This window comes from Eumetopias jubatus, unplaced genomic scaffold, assembly GCF_037043125.1.
Source record: "Eumetopias jubatus isolate StellerSeaLion01/CBP00866 unplaced genomic scaffold, mEumJub1_p1.0 scaffold_5, whole genome shotgun sequence".
NCBI lineage: Eukaryota > Metazoa > Chordata > Mammalia > Carnivora > Otariidae > Eumetopias > Eumetopias jubatus.
In genome coordinates, this window is record NW_028274811.1 from 2313138 (window position 1) to 2333102 (window position 19965).

The 19965-nt window shown below is 53.3% G+C and overlaps 1 protein-coding gene across 1 annotated transcript in view; it reads left to right on the plus strand.

Moving 5' to 3' along the window:
* ADAMTS2 (ADAM metallopeptidase with thrombospondin type 1 motif 2) overlaps positions 1-19965 on the plus strand; it is a 225596-nt gene that overhangs the window by 147846 nt on the left and 57785 nt on the right. The window contains exon 5 of the mRNA XM_028092585.2: positions 6653-6736. Coding sequence (XP_027948386.1) covers positions 6653-6736 — 84 coding nt within the window. The remainder of the gene's footprint in view (positions 1-6652; positions 6737-19965) is intronic.

Here is a 19965-nt window from a genome sequence, read left to right on the forward strand (position 1 = left end):
TTGGGAAGCAGTGTGGGCTTCGGAAAATGCCTGGTTTGCACTGCTGCCCTGAGGAGAGCCCCCGGCGGGCCTGGGAGTGATGCCTGGGAGTGTACTATATGCCTGGGGTTTTGCTAGGTGCTTTAAATGCAATGTTGAGGCCAGTCCTGGTGACAAGCCTGAGGGGTGGGGTCCAGCATCACTGCCATTTCATGGATCAGGACACTGAACTGCAAACAGGCCACGTGCCAGGCCTGGGTCACAGGGCGGGAGGGTGGCCGAGCCCAGCCTGGAACCCATGCGGCCCAATAGAGAGACAGGGAAGGGGCAGCTCCAGCAGTAATCAGCACCCACAGGGACTGTTTCCTAAGGCAGCTTTGCTTTTTGTTTGCCTGGTGAACATTTGTCGGGCCTTGACTGGGTTCTGGGCATCGAGCTGCTGGCCTGGGGGTGGAGGAGCCCTGTCTCCACCCTGGGGACCTGCAGACATGTCCCCGGTCCCAGCAGAGCATGGCCTGGCGTGGGATGGGGGACAGGAACAGTTGGGGTCTTGGGGCCGAGTGCTTGGACCCGGTGTTGAAGGAGGGCTCTACTACCCTCCCATGTTTGTTGTATGGTACGACCTGTCCTGTCCATTTGCATTTCGTGGCTGTTTGATATTTGGAGCAGAGAGGCTAGGGCCGTGTTTGTACCTGCCTTGCCTGTGAAGCGTTGGCTGAGAAACCGGTGAGGAGAGAAGATCTGCAAAGGGCACGTTTGTTCTCGCAGTAAGAGTAGGCTTTTGCTGCCCTGTTCATGCATCAGGAGATGCCCACCATGAACGTTTTCCTCCCCGGAAGCCCGCAGACCCCTCTGCCCCAGTTTCCCACCGCACTTTTTCCATGATGGGCCATGCCTTCTCCCGAGGGTCGTCAGAGAGACCGGACTTCTTCCCAGTTATTTCAGGGGTTCCCAGAGTAGCCACAGAGCACCTTCTGAGTCCCACTTCCTGAGGCCTCACAACAGATTTTCCGGGCCTGGCCTGTTCCCCGGTGTGGTAGTGGGTGCAGCTCGGGGGGAGAGGTGATCAATTTCCTGAAGGCTGGGCATAGGCAATGGGAATCCAGCTGGCAGCTCTGCCCCTGCCTGCCCCCCGTAGGGAGCCCCAGCCCCAGCCCAGTCTTCCCTTTGCCAGCCCGTCCCCGCATCCTCCTGGCGGAGGAGAAAGTCACCTCTGCCCAGCAGCCTTCGGCCACCTGCCAGGGCTCGCTGGTGGCCAGGGTGGAACTCTGCCACAAAGAAGGCGAACTTTTACATTATCATGCACAGCCTGTGTCCTTCCTTATTGTCTATTCCAGAACAGAAGCTTGGCCACATCTTTGCATAAGCAAAAGGCACATTACAGTGTGTTTCCCCAAACAAGAGAGCCCTTGGCCTCTCTCTGCACCGAGAAGGGCTGTGGCTTTGAACATTTTCCCCCAAGGTTTAAAGATTCCAGGATCAATTTCTCAAGACAAGGCTCAAGGACGTTGTCCCGGCTTCCCCTCCCCCTGTGGTCTGGGCAGAGGAAAGCAGCTTCTCCCCAGCACACAGGTCTCGGGGGAGGTGGGGTGGGGGTGGGGACTTAGCTGGGGTCTCAGTCATTACCGGGCATCATGGGCCCCACCGCTGTCACACAGTTTGCCCATTTCCTATTGTTCCACATTCTCCAAAGTTATTCATTCATTCAGAACTCTTTACTGAGCCTTTACTAGCTGCTAGACGCTGCTGGAGACACAGCAGTGAGCAAGGAGGAAAGGTGCCTCTCATATCAAGTGCATAGTCCAGTCTGGGAGCAGCTACTTTAGGGGGTACTTTGGGGTGAGCAGGGACAGTCGTGTTGGGGGGGAAGCATGAGTAGACAAGTGGGCACAGCAAGTGCAAAGGCCCGGAGGTCAGGATGGGCTCTCTGTACAAGGTGCACGGAGGCCAGTGGCCGGACCACAGTGAGCAAGACCAGGGCAGCCTGAGAAGAGGCAGCACGGCTTTGATTTTATTCCGGTTGCAGTAGGAAGGCCTTGGAGTGGATGAGAATTAAGCTGAAGCATAACTCTTCCCCTTCTTTGAAACATATTTATTACCATGACTTTGTTTTTGCAGATGCTCTTCAGATATTTCAAGAATTCTGGGGCTGGAGAGGGGGAGAGGGAGTTCCAGGGATGGGCCACTGCACAAGCAGCTGGAGAGGGCAGCCAGGCTTGGCAGAAGGCGGAGCTGTCGAGACCGGGGGCTCCCAGGGCGGAGTAGCTGAAGCAGAGCACAGAGAAGCCAGCCAGGGCCAGCTTCGAGAGGGCCCCGAGTGCCAGCCTGAGGGGCTGGGGCTGCTCCCCTGAAGGCACGGTTGGGGGGGCACTGAGGGTTTCAGGCAGAGGAAGAGGAAGCTGGATCCGCTGAGTGGTGACTGTGGTGAAGGTGCATGGCGGGGGTGTGGGCAGCATAAAAGGCAGAAAGGCGCTGGGGAGCCCCCACCCCTGCCTGCTTGTCTGGGAGACTGGGTCGGGGTCAGGGGAGGACATGGGGAGACGTGAGGGAGATGTTTGGAGGCTGCCTTCCATCTTCGGTGACTCTCTGCCACGTCTGTCAGCTCTCTGCTCGGCAGAAGCCTTGTAGCTGTGTTCCTATTAAGGATGCAGGCATTTCCCTGGAAATTGTACTCATCGTTCCCAGTGGTCTCCGTGGCCAGGTGGGCCCTGCCGGCTTCTAGCATCTGAGCAGCATCCTGTGGGCTCAAGGGCTGTGGCAATCTTACAGGTCCCTGAAAGGCTCGTGTTCCCCTGGCGGGCAGGGCACGGCCCCCTCCTCAGGCCAGCAGAGGCAAAGGGCAGTGCGGGCCCCTCTCCTCAGCACTGCCCTGCATTGTCGGAGAGGTGTCACAGAGGGAGGCCAGGGCACAGCCTGCTGACTCCCCGAGAGGAGTAGCCTGCGTGGAGCCGTGACCCCTCTGGAAGGGACAGAGGCTTCCTCGGGAAGAGAACCACAGAAGGCCCACCACAGTTGGAAGTGACCAGGGAGGTAGGGCTAGGAGGGTCTCTGGAGTAGGCCTGAACTGCCAGCCTGACCCACAGCCTGGCCTCCTTGCTGGCTATCTGCTGGGAATGCTCCTCAGCAGCCCGGGAGGCTGGGGAGAGGGTGCCCAGCCCAGCCGATCCGAGCTGGCAGCCAACGGGCAGCTCTGAAGGCAGGGCCTCCCCTGCCTGGCCCCCGCTCAGTGGCCTGACACCCCAGACTCTGGTCGCCTTACCACCACCCCCAGCAGGATGTGGGCCTCTGCCTCATAGAGCTTAATGCTGAGTGGTGGGGTTCCTGGGCTTCTGTTCATGTCCAGTCCCGAGTCAGGAGTCAGGGTCAGAGCTGCTCAGTATCCAAGGACACAGGACCCCTTACTTGAGATGGGTACAGTGGCAGGGGGCAGGGGAACAGGAGGGTCCTGGGCCCTGGTGGGTAAGGTCTGGGCCAGGATGTGGGAAGTGGGAAGGGGTCTCCTTCCTCCCTGTGGGGACCAGCAAGCACCCCCTCACTCAGAGCCTCAGCTTCCCCATGGCTCAGGTGGGACTGACCTCTCATTCTGGCCTCCAAGGGCTGTTGGGAGCATAAAATGAGCTAATTCTGTGAACTCAGCCCTGAATCCCTTCTGAATATCAGGGCAGGTTTCCGGTCTTCCTAAAGCTTGTCACACCCTGGGCTTAGAGCCTCAGCAGGCACGCAGGCAGGCAGGTGCCCTCGAGGTGCACCCCAGACCAGCTCTGAGAAGTGCCATTAGAGTGTGGGCCCCGGAGAGCCATGGTCAGGCTGTCAAGGGAGCCTTGAGCCCCTCGTTTTCTGGGGAGGTTCTGAGAGATGCCCCCAAGACATTTTTCCTTCCCCGACTCCGTGCACAGCAAAGATGTACTGCTTCCATCTGCCAACAAGGGGATGGGGCTGAGCCGGCCCAGAGTGTCCCGGGGCTGTGTAGGAGGTGCCCCCATTCCAGTTCACATCACTCCTCACATCTGTTCCTTCTCTCCACTCACCCCCAAATCTATGCCCCACACTTGACACCTCGACTGCTATAGTGGGCACTTGAATCTGCTTTCCACAAGTGAGCCAGAGTCATCTTTCTGTCACAGCTCTACATCCCCCACTGCTCTTTGAATAGAACTGGAACCCTTCTCACTACCTGAATAGCTGTGTGGTCTGGCTTCAGGGGCTCTCTCTCCCTGCCCAATCCTTGGAACACATGTCATGGCCTCTGACCCCAGGATGTTTGCACATGCTGCTTTCTTTGCCAGGAGCACCATCCTGGCTTTGCTGAGCTAACTCCTTCCCATTTCTTATCTCTGAGATGAAATGCCACATCTTTAGGGGGCCCACCAGTCCTCACCAGGGCAGATTTACCGTGAATATGCCCTCTGGGTTCCCTGCCTGTCCCTCAAGGTCTTCATCAGCATCGTCGTGATCGTAAAGCTGGTTTTGTGACTTCTGAGTGTTTCTTTCTACCTCCTGACAGAGGGCCAGCTCCAGACTGGTTCACTGCCAAATCCCAAACGCTAACATAGTGCTGGACGTGCAGTGGGACCAGTAGTTTTCTCCCGTGGAGAAGGAGGAGTGTGCTGGGTACCTGCTGAGGTCCGTGGAGAAGGAGAGGCCAGACCAGGCGATTCTGGCCCCCAGGGGGTGGTGGGCTCCGTGAAAGGCCAGGGTGGCTCAGTATGAGAAGTCCCATTTCGAATCCGTGAGGGGCTCATTGCTGGGCTGGGGGCTGTATGTGTGGCAGGATGGACATCTACACACCAAAGCTCACACATGGGGAAAAAGGCAGCTTTCGTTAGTTCTTATATCTGATGCCCCCCTCACTCCAGAATAGAAGGGAAAATGGGACCCAGCCCATGAGAGGTGGCTCAGGCTCTTTGAGTTCCAAAGGCTTTAGGGGGCAGAGTCAGGTCAGAGGGAAATCTCTGACTCTGGGCTTGTCTTAGAGCTGAAGCTGCTCTAACGACATACGGCAGGCTGGTCACTTAAACAGCACACATTAATGTCTCCCTGCTCTGGAGGCTGGAAGTCCAAGATCAAGGGGTCGGCTGATTTGGTTCCTAGTGAGGGCTCTCTTCCTGGCTTGAGGACAGCCTCCTCCTTGCTGTGTCCTCACATGGTAGTGAGAGAGCGAGCGAGGGAGCTCTCTGGGGTCTCTTCCTGTAGGGGCACTAATCTCATCATGGGGACCCCCACCCTCATGACATCATGTAACCCTACCTGCCTCTCAAATGCCCCACGTCCAAATTGCACTATGTTGGGAGTAGTGGATTTGGGGGAGCCATGATTCAGTCCATAGAAGGGCTGTTCATCCCCTGCCCCTCCTCCCCACGGGTAGGGGGGGTGCATGGCCTAGCCACCTTGCATCTGCACACATCTGTCCCAGCATGCTCTGCCCTGGGCAGTGACCCTCCAGACTGAGGCCCTGCAGCTGGGGTCAGTCGGCATTTGTTCTCTCTTCTGTGGCCAAGCAACATCTGCCTCCTCTCCTGCAGGCCAGCACCCCCTGGGCTCCCTCTGAGGCCCAGCAGTGCCCCCCCACCCAACCCCAGACCAACCCACAAGCCAGTCCCCAACTATCCTGCCCACCGTCCCTGGATCCCCGAAGTGTAGCTGGGAGCTGCATTCCACTTGGGCCCTCTGGAGCCACCCCTTCTCGATAGGAACCTGTCCCCTCCCAGGTCCCAGAGAGCAGAACCAAGTTCTCTCTACTTTTGGCTTCTTCCCAAATATCGGGGCTGTTTTTACCCTCCCTGCCCTCTTCCCCCAACTCGAGGCATAGACTGGGGGTCAGGGGTGGAAGGAGTACAGTGAAACTTAGCCATCCCGCCCGGCCTTTCTCTGCCCCTTCCTCCCTCCTGCCCCCCTCCAGCTGCAGCAGGACCTCCCCATGTCACCACCTTCTTCGCTTCTACACCATGACTTTCGGTCAAAGGCCGTGAGCCAAATTGGCTAGGCTTGCCTGTGAGATAAAACAACACTTTGGAGATTAAAAAAACCCTTTCTCTTTCTCTCTTTTAAAGATTTCATTTATTTATTTGACAGAGAAAGAGAGCACAAGCAGGGGAAGAGGGAGAAGCGGACTCACTGCTGAGCAGGGAGCCCGATGCGGGGCTCGATCCCAGGACCCTGGGATCATGACCTGAGCCGAAGGCACACGCTTAACCGACTAAGCCACCCAGGCGCCCTACCCCACCCCCTCTTTTAAGGTTTTATTTATTTATTTGACAGAGAGAGAGAGAGAGAGAGAGAGAAAGAAATTCTCTTAAGAAAAACTGGCTTTTAGGGCTAGTGTCTTACCGTGGACTAAAAAATCGAGTTTGACCCTCAGAGCTGGGCAAGGGCATCTGTGTGTAGGGGTGTGCACCCTGCCCCTCCCATGCCTTCATGGGGGGCTACAGGCAATCTGATTTAGTGTGGTGACAAATTTGGCGTCTTACTGTTTTCACCAGCACCGATCCTTTGCACTCATGGGGAAATTCAGTGCTCACAAAACTTCATGAGACCGGGACTGTTAAGCCTGTTTTACGGAGGGCACGGCACAGCGTGGGTGAGTCGGCTGGGCCTCCCCTGGGCCCTACCTTGTCAGCGGCAGGTGGTCCTTGGGCCTGTGGTTCCTGCTGACACCTCCCCGGTTGTCTTTCAGGTCAACGAAATCTATCATGACGAGTCCTTGGGGGCCCACATCAATGTCGTCCTGGTGCGGATAATCCTGCTGAGCTACGGGAAGGTGAGTGAGCTCCTGGTGTCTTCCTGACACTGCAGGGCCCCTGTTCGCTGTGGGATGAAGGGGGCCCTCCAGCGAGGCACGGGCGTCTTCGGAAGGCCAAAGCCTCGGTGCCTGTCCCCAGCTCCCCTGTGGTACCTGAAAGAAACAAGGAACTTGTGAGCCACCCCCATATTCCTGACCCCCTTTCACCTCACCTCGTGTTGTAAAACGTAGGTTTTGTTATTCAGGTGTGGGGAGGCCAACCTATCAAGAGATGACTGCCATAGAAAAGATGGTTTGTCACCCGCACGGGCGGGGTGAGCGGTCGTAGGACTGGCTAGCGTGAGTAATTCCTGTGGGCTCTGGGCCACATTTAGCCAGTACCTGCCCAGGGTGACTGGAGTGTGAGAGCCCCTTGAGGGAGGTGGCTGGGGGTGTGGACTCTGAATTCATTGGTTTGCATTTGAAAAGCATGCTCCAGAGCCAGTTGCCTAGTATCTCTAGGAATTGGCTGACCCCAGGACGGGCAGTCCCTCCAGGGTCAGCATGGCCCCAGGTGTCAAAGCATCAGAAACAGGAGCTGACTTGGGCCCTCACCTCGCCTCCCGCCCACCTCTGCTACCTGTGTCCTCCCCATCTCAGCTTCTCTGTCCTCCTCTGTGCAGCGTCTGCCTCACTGGGCTCTCTTGCCCTTCCCCCCCTCTGCTTGCTGTCAGACTTGGAGCTGTCTTTCCTAGCAGCGTGTGGGGGTCTGTGCAGCAGGAGGAGAAAGACCCTAGACAGTGACCTGAAAGCTAAGGGGGTACAGAGAAAGGATTGGTGGTGAGAAAGGAGGGAGCTCTGTGCCGGGCAGCTCAGAAGGACCTTACTCATGTTAACTCACTGAGTCCAAGGGCAAATGGGGAGCTGGAGCTAGGATGATCCCCATTTCACAGATAAGAACACTGAGGCTTAAAGCAGCTTGGTGGTGTGCTGGGTGAGTGGACAGTGTCATTTGGCTCCTCGGGAGTTGGGCTTCTCACCCTCACAGCGGAATTCCAGAAGCCATAGTCCAACTTCACTCAGTATGTACAAAATCAGTCATCAGACATGGTAATTAGGTGCAGGGTTAAACTCCTGTGCTCAAAGACAGAGGATCTCAGTCTCCAAAAATAAGATCCAACTGCACACAACTTACAAGGCCCGTGGTCTAAAAAATGACAACGAAGTGTTCATATGGCTGGGTGAATTCCAGGAATAGTGGATCTTGAGCCCACTCTCTTTACCCAGGAAGCCTGTCGCTCCAAAGTAGAAGTGGCCACAGTGAGGACACCAGTCATGGTCCTTTGTTGTGCTCCCCACAGAGAACATAAAATATATCAAAGCAGACTGTGAGGACAAGGGAGAAATTGATGAAAACCTAACTGCGGGAATTTTTTATACTCTTTTCAAGACCTTTAACAGATTACATTTTTAAAAGGCATAGAAGTTTCGAATAATATAATAATAATGTATGATGTTAAATTAGCAGTTATATCATTTTTTTCTTTGCCCTACAGAAACATATGCCTTCTTTTTGAGGAATCATAGAATGCTTGAAAATTACAAAAGCGCTTTAGTTTATAAAGAAAATTGCAGTGAATTTTCTACAGCTAAAACTGTTTGGGCTATATTCTCTGACTCAGTACCCTAAAATAGGGTGGAGGGAAGGGATATGTTAACAAAAAAAAAATCCAATGTCTTTTTTTTTTTTAAGATTTTGTTTATTTATTTGAGAGAAAGGTAACAAGAGAGAACATGAGCGGTGGGGAGGGGCAGAGGGAGAAGCAGACTCCCTGCTGAGCAAGGAGCCCAAAGCGGGGCTCGATTCCAGGACCCTGGGATCATGACCTGAGTTGAAGGCAGATGCTTAACTGACTGAGCTACCCAGGCACCCCAAATCCAATGTCTTTAAACATTTCAAAAACAACCAGCTAGGAAGGAGACTATGAGCGTTGCAATTACTTGGAACACTAATGAAAATGAAAGTACTAGAACTCAAAAACCTATGGGGTGTGGCCAAAGCTGTATTCAGAGGCAAATTTGCAGGTGCTTCCCAAGACTGTGCAAGAGAGAATGAATACACACTAACCCTGCACTGAACTCAGTAATGTTAACACAAATGTCAACAAGAACCACAAACCAAAAACCTAGGGGGGACAAAAATAAGGAACTAAGTTTCAGAAAAGCAGAAATGAAAAAATTAGGACATAGAAGTAATTGACCTAATCAAGAAGGGAGCTTTGGCCAAAGCAAACCTCTGGCATATGAATCTAGAAAAGGAGAGAGAGGGGAAGCACAAACTGAAAGATTAGGAAGGGTGTGCATAATGTAGCCTACACCAGGATGCTTATCTGGGCAGAAGCGGAGGCATTTGGGGAAGTTGCCACACTAGGCAGCTGCTAGACCCATTCAGGCCCACTCCCATCCTCTCCACAGGCTCAGAGTAATCAGTGGAGGAGGGGATGCACACATCCTCCTCTGGCTATAGGAGGGTTTGGGGAGGTGTGAACACAATTATATCTCCCACCCCTTCCCTTTACCCCTGGAGGAGGGCAATGGGAAACTTTAAGTCGGCCCTGGAGGTAGAAAGAGGATAGCCACAGATTGGTCTGGGCACCAGGTGGCAGCTTGCGTCCCCTCTGTACCCCCTCCCTCCGGTTGCCCCATATTAGTTCAAAAGAAAAATTTGGAAATTGTGCGCCGTTCATTGCTTACCTGTGCTGGCAAAGCTCTGGCTCTCATTTAGCCTAAAAAGTGTTGATTTCCCAAGGAAGCAGAGCCTGGTTTATTTAAACCACGCCCTGGCAGGCTCTGTGCTAAACTGTCCCCACCCAAAGCCATTTCTTCTTGTGGCTCTTCTTCTCCCCTTCACTGCTGCGGGCCGGTAGATACTCTACGCGACCCCAGTGTGCCATTTGCAAAAGAGTCAGAACCTGAAGGTGGACAGGGATCCTGGCAAGTCAAGGATTTCCTGAGAAATGAGAATATTTCAAAGCCGACTCCAGAATATGTATAAAACATAATACGTCCCATAACCATGGTGGGAGCTCAACTTCTCCAGCATTTTCAAAGTTCTCTGAAAATTACCTCTAAATTGAGAGTCAGATTGTCTATTTTTGCAGTGCATTCTTATTCATTTCTAAGGAATTATTAAGCAAGGATAATAGAACACCATAGAAATTGTTTCAGAGCATATACATATATATATTCTGACATCCACCAGTTATAGCCAAAGGTAGCATGTCCAAGACAATGTACAGACCTGTCTTCCTTCTAAAAATAGTTGTAAAAAAATCCTGAGGCTTTAAGAGCTTAATTCAATAACGCATAAAATGAAACTCCCACCACGATAAAATAGGGTTTATCCTTGGAATAAGGCGATCGTTGGCTTCTCAGGAAGTCTGTTCATACAGTTCATCACATCAGTTTGCCGAATGACAAAAGCTCCTCATCTAATACATAACTCACAAAGGGTTTCTGTGTGCCAAGCTCTGTGCTGGACCACTGCAGTGGTCCCCAACCTCCAGACCTGCTTCTAGGGCAGAGGTACAGACGAGGAAACAATTGTAACAGGGGGTCAGAGACTTGTGGGGACAAAGGTGAGGCAGGCAGGCCTCACGGGGTCAGGTCAAGCGACTGGAAGGGAGTAAAAGGGAGAAGAACCAGCACAGGGATGTTTCCAGGACCCGATGCACATTTCTAAGACAATCCTGGACTCCTGTACGTAGAATGGGGGTGGGAGCCTGGCTGGGGAGGGTGCGGGAGCTGTTGAAGGGGGGACAGCTGTGGGCTATACTGAGACCACGGCCACAGGCTAGAGTAAAGAAGGCAGACAAAAGAGAACTCGGGGGGGGGGTGTCTGGGTGGCTCAGTCAGTTAAGCGTCTGCCTTCAGCTCAGGTCATGATCCCAGGGTCCTGGGACGGAGTCCTGCATCGGGCTCCCTGCTCAGCGGGGAGCCTGCTTCTTCCTCCCCCTCTGCCACTCCCCCTGCTTGTGCTCTCTCTCTGTCAAATAAATAAATAAAATCTTTAAAAGAGAGAGAGAGAGAGAGAAAAGAGAAGAAAGAACTTTGCTAGGAGGCCAAGTCTGGAGGGCATGGGTACTGAGTGGATGGATGAAGGTGGAGAGATGCTGGGCCCAGGCCTTGGGCAGCCCAGTGCATGATGATGGCGACCCCTGAGATGGAGAACACAGGAGGAGAAGCAGAGTGTTGGGCAGAAAGGCAATGAGTTCAGTTGAGATGTGTTGTGTTTGAGGTGCCCGGTGCCATCCCAGTAAAGACAGCCAGGAAAAGCCTGGCATGGGGGTCTGGAGCTTCGAGAGAAGAGCTGAGCATTGCTCGCAAAGGCACCAGTGGTGTGTGGGGGGGCGCACAGGCAAGTATGCCGAGTGGGGGGGCAGCTAAGAAAGAGCCCCAGGAGCCCCTGATGCTGAAGGCACCACTGGGGCAAGGGGCATGATCAGTTGCATAGGAGCTGAGTGAGGATCTCCTGGTATTCAGAAATCTGTGAAAACAGATGGTAACATGACAACCAAGATTTTATTTAAAGGTGGAGAAAGCAGCACATGTCCCCAAAAGCGTTCTGCCTAGCTAATTCCTAGGATGTTCATAGATGTTCACATAGGAAAATAGAGGGATTCCACAGTCGAATGAGTCTGGGAAAGGCTTGTAAAAGCACATGGAACGAGCATTCCTGACAGCAGAATTTCTCAGAGGCTTTAGGACAGAAACGTCCCCAGTCAATCTCAAGAGACAGATCAGGACACATGGTTTCTCAAACCTGTTTTTCAATGGAACCCTTCTCCTCCTGGAGTCAGTGTTCTACAGCACTCACTTTGGGAAATGCTGCCCGTCTGGAGGCAGTCACAGTAAAGTTGGCAACAAGAAGGTAACTTTGTTACTGAGGTTCTGCAAATTCTTGACGGTGTCTTTATGACATGGAGCCAACGTGGGAAAAGAACAGATAAAACCGTAAAAATTGTTTGCTGATGATCGTGTGCCTGGAAAACCCAGGAGGATCCGCTGTAAAGCTTTTAGAGTTAATAAAGAAGCTTGGTGAACTGGCCAAATATAAGATAATTATTTTTTTAAACATTTTTTTTAAAAGATAGATTGATTGATTTGACCAAGAGAGAGAGAGAAAGAGCAGGAGCAGAGGGCACAGGGAGAAGCAGACTCCCCCCTGAACAGGGAGCCCGATGCAGGACTCGATCCTAGGACCCTGGGATCATGACCTGAGCCGAAGGCAGATGCTTAATTGACTGAGCCACCCAGGAGCCCCCAAATATAAGATAATTCTATAAAAATCACTAATTTTTTCATGAACCCACAAGGCCCTAGTAGTCAAAAATATAAAATACCTGGCCTCATCCTAACAAGATACATGTAGGACCTTTCAGAAGAAAACTGCTCATTGTTACTGGAAGGAAAGAAATAGAAATGAGAGCTTCCTACAAGAAGAGTGGGGACAGTAGAGGTATCGATTTTTCCCAAATTAATAATTGGAACTTGGATGAAATGATTCCAAGATTCATCTGGAAGCCTAAGAAGCCAGTCAAGACTGGCTGGGAAAACCTTGAAAGCTAAGCAAATAGAGATTTACTCCAGACATCTTGTGAAGTGAAAAAAATTAAAATCATACCGTATCTGCATAAGCACGAGCAGATCAATTGAATAAGCTCTGTAGCTCTGAAAACACACTTCCTATAGATACCTTGTGATAAATGTAAGTGAAATGGTTATTAAGTGTCATAAGTCAATGTAGGACTGATACACATTTCGTATATTGTAAATTAAATATAACATGATAAATACAGGCCCATAACGCATTCCACGACTTAAACCACAAAGATCAAGAAGAAAACATTGGTTGCCAAGGGCTCCCTAAGCCTAAGTACAAGAGAAGGCACTGGAAAGGGGAAGACAGATATATTTGAATACTGAAAATATAAAGCTTCTGTCAAGAAACAATTAAAAGACAAAGCCCAAGCATGAAAAACACTTGCAATATGGCAAAGATATCCTAATATTTGAAGAGCTCTTACCAATCATGGGAGAAAGAGAATTGGCAGTAGATATCACAGTACACAGAAGAAAAATACCAATGGCCAAAAATAAGGGGGAAAATATCTAATTGTACTATGAAATAAATAAAACCGTTTACCACTTTTACAGCATTAAGGTGTTAAGATTAGAAAGGGATTTAACTGCTGGTTTGGGCAGATGAAGCGATAATGCTTTTCCAATATGAGTATAAATGCATACATATTTCTAGAAGGAAATGTGACAATACTCACCACTGCCCTTAAAAAGGTTCTTCGTGTCTGCCCCCATTCATTCCTTTCTATGACTCTATCCCAAAGCAGTTGTCAGAGCTGTGGACAAAGGTTTAGGAAGAAGACAAAGGCCATGGCCTCATTTCTGAGTATAAACAATGGGAGAAAATTTGAACTGTCCACTCATAGGGGTCTAATTAAATAAACTCTAATGTCTTCTTTTTAAAGATTTTATTTATTTATCTGAGAGAGAGAGAATGAGAGATAGAGAGCACAAGAGGGAAGAGGGTCAGAGGGAGAAGCAGACTCCCCACCGAGCAGGGAGCCTGATGTGGGACTCGATCCCGGGACTCCAGGATCATGACCCGAGCCGAAGGCAGTCGCTTAACCAACTGAGCCACCCAGGCGCCCTACACTCTAATATGTCTATGTGGTAGAATATGGGGCCACCAGGAAATCCTATTTCCAAAGCATCCTAAAGAGCACTGGGGAATGGTTACAGCCCAAAGTTAACTTTGTTTGCTTTTTGATAAAAGGAGCCTATAACCTACAGTAAGATCCTAGTTTTGTGCACAAGCATTTATGCAGAAGGGACTGGAAGGAATACATCAAAGGTAACTGATACTTCTCTCTGGGCAGTAGGCCATGGGTTTTTATCTTCCTCTTTGCACTTTACTGATTTTTCTTAGTATATCATGATAAGCATGTTTCTTTTAAAATAGTGTATTTTTAATTATGAAAAAATGGTTTACATTTTTTTTAAAAGCATTTAAAACTGGTAGAGTCCAAGTAATCCCGTTTAACTGAATGCGCCCGATTAGGGTCTCGAGTGGTATGCTACAGGGCTCTGACATGTCTAACATTTTATTCCTGATTTGAAGGAGGACATAGAAGAGACTTCCTGCTTTCACTTGGCACCTCCTCTCTGTGGTGGCTTGGGGGCAGGTGGGAAAGGTCTGTGTCCTTCTGCCCTCAGGGTCACTGTCTTCCCTTTCCTGTGGTTGGGCTCAGGGACCCTGCCACTTGCATGCTTAGGGGACCTCTGAGCAAGCCATCTGGGCTGGAATGCAGGCTGCCACAGGTGTGCGGCCTTACCTGCAGGTGAGGCCAAATCACCTCATGGCCGAGGCCAGTCTGGCCTGCCCCTTATATGCCGCCTTGTGGGAAGGGGTTCTTCCTTGCCAGGGCCATGTGGGTACCCCCTCCCCTGAGTCTCCCATAGGCAGAGTGGGGAGTAAGGGGAGGGGGCACGGTCCCCATTGTCAGGCTGCAGCCTGATCTTCCCAGGGACTTATGGGGACATGGGCAGACCACAACTGGCAAGGTGGGTGGCTGGAGCTCACCTGGGCAGTAGGGCAGCCTCAGCGAGACCAGGACTAGTACAGTAGAAACTGAGAGGGGCACAGGGAGACCAATGCCCCTCCCAGCCCCACTGACTTCATGCTGGGAAGGAGTTCAGGAATTAGAAGGGAGACTCTGGAGTATGCATGCTTCAGAGCTAAATCCAGAGAGCGCGCACTGTACCCAGCCACGGGTTCAGCAGACTGGCCTCAGACCTCTGCTGATGACATCGGAAGAGTCAGGATAGAGAGCATAGCAGGATGTAGGGGATTGCCCATCCCCAGTCCCCTCAGCCTGGCCCTCTGCGGGCCCCTGGGGATTCAGCTGGGCTGCCCGGTCTCCTGTAAGCGAAGCTCACCCCACGCTCTGCCCACCTTGTCTTGCCCTACCCTGCCCATCCCCTGGAAGCCCCGGAGCCCAGATCAGGCCTGTGAGGCTGTGGTGGAGGTCTCTGGGAGAGGCCAGCGCCCATTGTGTGCCCTGGGGGATTCCAGAAAGTTACGGGGCCTGACTGATGCTCGGTCCTCCTTGAGCTTCCACGATGTGGCTCTCGACTTCCCGAGGGATACACACTGCAGCAGGGTAGGTGGGGAGAGAGTAGAGTTAGGACGACACGGCTGGCCAACCACAGGGGGGCTGGTGCGGCACAGGTACCCCGACGTGAAGGACTCGGGGGACGCCCCGGCTGCTGGTCCCGTGTTGCTGGGCACAGAGCATTAGGAACCCAGGGACCGTGCGGCGTGCCGTGGGCTCTGGTCGATTGACGTGAGCACAGTCACGGGCCACAGGACTCAGGAGCCACGGCTACGGGAAAGCAGGGCCCGTCCCACTGACCTGGAGCCTCAGCCAACACAGGAAAGTGACCATCCGTGAAGAGCGGCTATAGGACCGAGGTCACTGAGCCAGACACACAGAACTCCCCAGCCCCGAAGGTCCATCACGGACCGATACTCCTGGAAAATACATTTAAAAGGAATTATTAGAAAAGGAAAATGTGACAAAACCAAGATCTACAAAAAGACCAGCCCAAACTTTTTATTATCAAGTTCCGTTCACATAAAAACACACCATCAGACTGCTAGAAAACTTTCTCGTTTTGGCACTTATCTCGTTGGGGACAGTTGACAGGGTGTGTCCGCCGGTCGCAGACCCCGCTCTGCACAGCCACCGGGGACGAGGCCCTGTTTGGAGGTCTCTGCAGGGCATCGTGGGAGCAGGAAGAGCAGGTCGATCCAGGGTCCTGCGTGCTTTCCAGGAGTGGAGCGTGAGCTCCCCATGAAGTCACAAACGAAACAATATCGTTTCAGAGTTTCCTTCGAGGGGAGCACCTTCTAGGAAATCGAGCAGGGGGTGGCCCCAGTGGCAGTGGCCGGGCTGATGACTGCCCAGCCAGGGTCTGAGGAATGAGAGGCCCAGCATTTGTGTCGGAGGGAATGAGGTCTGCTCGTTCAGGGAGAAATTGGGCGGGGTTTCTAGACTGGGGGGTCTGGAGGTGGAGTTTGGCTCATCTGCAGGTGCATTCTGGTGAGCTGCTCTTCAGGAAACTCGTGTTTGCTGTCAAGGAGGGAGAACCCCATCCCTGGACGGGCTTAAGCATCAGGCAAGCCAAGATGATTGTAGCCGGGACCCCTGTGAGGAGAGGGGATGGAGCGGTGCCCCCCAAGATCTGGGGGTTCTCGGCTGGGGCTATGAGGCCAAGACAGACTCGGGGCAGAAGGCGGCCCACATATTCAGATCCTATTGTTCATTCCAAATTGTGACGAGAATAGACCAGCTCCCCCAAGCTGTCCCCAGACCCCATGAAGCTCCAGAGGGGATAAAGTCGGTAGCGTTTACAGGAGTGACCTGTTGTTTGTCCTCCAGCTCATGAGAAGCCTCTGAGTTACCTCAAGTTTTTCCTAAAACAACATTTTTCTCCATTTCTTAAAAAAAAAGAAGAAGAAGAAAAGAGATTATCTTATTTTGTACAATATGCCATCAGCCAGGGAGCAGAACATCAGCAACACTTGAGGGTTGCATAGCAACTGGCTTTTCAATTGATTTTTTTTGAGAAGGCACCAAAGCTACTGAACTGTTCTCATTTTAAATATTTCCTAGGATGATGGAAATCAAAGCAAATGGAAATCAGAGACTTGGGGACAATCAGAGAAGAACATAAGGTATCTGGTCGTGAAAGACCCAAGTCAAGACCAAGTGTGGAGCACTTGGAGGAATTTTTCAGCGTTGGAGGGGAGAGTCTAAGAAATTCTGGTTGTGGATCCCTTAGTGGGAGGCAAGAGAAGAGAGTGCTGGGCGCGAGGGGGTCTGTGTCCCAGGGCCTAGTGCCACCGTCCCTCTTACTGCGTGTCCTTGGCCAGTGCTCACCGGTGCTGGACCTCGGCTGCCCTATCTGTATGAGAGGTTTTGGAGCACCTCAGGGACAGTCCTGTCTCCCCAGAGTCTGGGTCCCATGCCCCAACTTAATGGTGGGTGGCCCCCGTCATCCCGGCCTACCTCCCGAGCCAGACCTCCCAAGGTCCAGAGAAGCACGGGGATTCGCAGGGACTGGGCTCCATCCCTCGGAGGCCTGCCATGGCTAAGCCTGGGAAGGTTTGTGCTGAGAATCCCATGCTGGCAGCTTGGCTTTCTCTGGAAATAGCTTCCCAGCCTCTGGGAAGATGTCTGGAGCATGTCTTCATGGTATGGGAGTCCCAGGCAGAGAAAGAAGGGGCTCACCTTCTGGCCTCAGGCCTTTTGCTCGTCCGAGATGCCCCTCATGATGAGCTCTGAGCTCACTTCACCCACAGAGAGCATCCATGGGGCAGGCTCATGGCCACCCCCACCTGACAGTGAGGATCATTGCCACCACAGCAACAGGGACAAGGAACATTTGTAGGTGCTCACCGTCACCGACAGAAGCCCTTGTGCTCCTGGCTCTGCACTGTGGTTGTACCCATTCTGCAGATGGGGAGCTCAGCGCAGTGAGGTGACTTGTCCGAGAACACACGCGGAGGAGAGATGAGCAGGTCTCCAACTGCAGGACTCTCGTACTGCCCAGGTGAGCCCCACCTGTCACCTGCCCGTGGCCTGGCGAGCTGCTGGACAGGTTTGGGGCCTGTGGGGCTGCACAGTATAGCCGCCCCATGGCTGGGTGCTATTCCAGGCTGCTAGACCCACCTCCAAGCTACTGGTTCTTGACGGAAGGAGGGAAGAACATGAACAATTCAGTTCATTCAAGGGCAGACAATGGAAATGTCAGAGAGCAATGATTGGAACAGAACTTCTGAACAGGTCTTAATTGGGGTGTGTAGGGTGGGACCCCAGAGGTTGCTTTGGCCTTCAAAGTCCCCTTTGCCCTGTGCCTGCCTGGGCTCAGATCCACGGCCCGGCATCCGGTGTCCTGACAGCCGGCCCAGCCCTGCCGTTCTTGTGGCCGCAGCGCCACCTGGTGGCCACCTCGGGGCCCCGCCCTTCCTTTCCCGTCCTTCCAGACCCACCTCCACTCCGGTGTAAGCAGTGAGACTTGGGGCTGTTCAGTTGGCCCTGATACAGTTCCTCCTCCGGATAATAACAGCACTTATATCTTAAGGCAATTGTACAGCTTAACTTAGGGGCTACCTATAAACCTGGAGCTACCACCGAGCCCCCCACCCCACCCCGGGCCGCAAAAATGGCCCTTCCACAGTGAACATGGTGTGACTGCCACTCCGCTGCAATTCGCTCTGTGCGGCTGGAGCCCGCGGCTCCCCCCGGGGGAGGAGCATCCCATCTGTGAGGTCCTGGGCCGGTGCTGAGGCCACCCACTTGCTGGGCTCACGCATGGTCCCCATCCATGCACAGATGGGAACAGGCGAGTTGTACCAACAGGTTTCCTAAAGAAACCCATGCAGAGGCGAGCAGGCGGCCAAGAGACAGGTGCCTTGAGGGCTGGGAGGAACGCAGGTGATCTAGGCGAGCCAGGTGTGAGAAGCATTCTTAATTGCAACATAGAACTCTCTCTGGCACTTTGGCACTTTGGAAGGAGATCCCGATGGGAGAAATAGAGGCGTCCTCTCCTCGCTGGGAGGAGAGTCGCAGGTCACGAGCCGCGGTCCACGGCAAAGACAGGGCAGGGTCCTTGGGGCCCCGCAGAGTGAGGCCAATCAGAGGGCTGTGTGGGTATGACTGGGTGGCAGAGATGGGGTTGGGTTGCAGCAGGAGGAACCGTCGGAGTCCCAGTGAGCCATGTGGGCTGGCCCAGACCCCTGTCCTGGGGTCTTCCCGCTCGTCTGCTTGGATGTCTGTCTGCCAGGAGCCCTCCGAAGCTCCGGGAGCCTGTGGGAAGGCCAGGTGGCTCTCAGGACCTGGGAGGAGCAGGTGGAGGAAAGCCTAAATCTGGGGTGCAGGAGACAGAAGCACATGGGAGGTGGTTTTGGGGGCATTTCCTCCAGGAAAAACCTGCTTCAACCTGTTTAGTCCTTTTGAACCTCTGCTCCTCTGGCCTCACTCTGGTCCCAGGCCCAGCCGTGCTCAGGGGTGGGCAGAGCACTTGGACTGACCCGCACGGGCTGCACCCGGATAAGCGCGAGAGCGCCCCAAAGCAAAACTGCCAAGCTCTTACCAAGCAAGCAAGCCGGGCAGGAAAAGGCAATCCCTTGACTCTGTCCCCAGGCGCTGTGGACCCCACACTTCCCCTGCAAGCTTGCAGTCCTCTGCTCACATGTCCTGTGGAGGCTCCCTTGCCACCTTCCACCAAAGTCAAAAGCCCCCTCCTCCCTCACCTGCCAGCCCCCACACCTCCCCTGCTCATCTCCTGCTCTCCCCTGCTCATCTCCTGCCACTATGATCTGGACCCTGCTGATAGGGCACCAGCAGTGCCCCCCTCCTGTGTCCCCTCCCTCCTCCATAAGCCGGGGGCCCTGTGCCTGCTAAGGGGCATAGGTGACTGTCAGCTCAGAGGCTGGCCCCTGCGTACCCACGCCCTCCTGAATGCTCCAGACCCATCAAGGATGAGGATCTTGGTCCTGGGTCCTTGTGCACGTCTTAGATGGGCCAGAGCCCTGAGAAAGTTGGGACATGGGCAGAGACATAGGATACGTCACCCTCCTCCTCCATCTCTCAGAAACCCATCTGGGCTGCGCGCTCCAGAGCCCAGCACACGGCCAGAGTTTTCTGGGATCTGCCTCCGCAGGACCACTCCGTCCTGGTGCAGCCCTTTCCCAGCCCTTCTCTCTGCCCCTCTCCCCGGGGAGTGTCCTCAGAGCCCAGACAACCTCTGCTCTGGCCCCTGTCGCCCAGGCCCCCATGGGACCTGAGAACGCACGTGGCAGGCTGCCTTCTTGAAATGGGCAGAGACAAGGGGAGAGCAAAACACAAATCAATATTTCAATAAATTATCCTGCCGCAGTGGCAGAATCACTCCGGTTGCCAGAGGGGCTGGGCGGCTGGGTGGAAGAAGGCGCTTGCTGGTTCCTCCGGGGCCAGTGGAGAAGGGTGTGTTGTGGGGGCTGTCTGCCTGAGGACCTTTATTCCGGGGTTCTCAACCTGGTGACCTGGGGGATGTGCTTTGTTTTGTCCACATAACTGACTTTAAGTGGGCTCAGCATTTACTAGGAGGTGGGCTTACTTTGGAAGACCCAGATTTGAAGATTG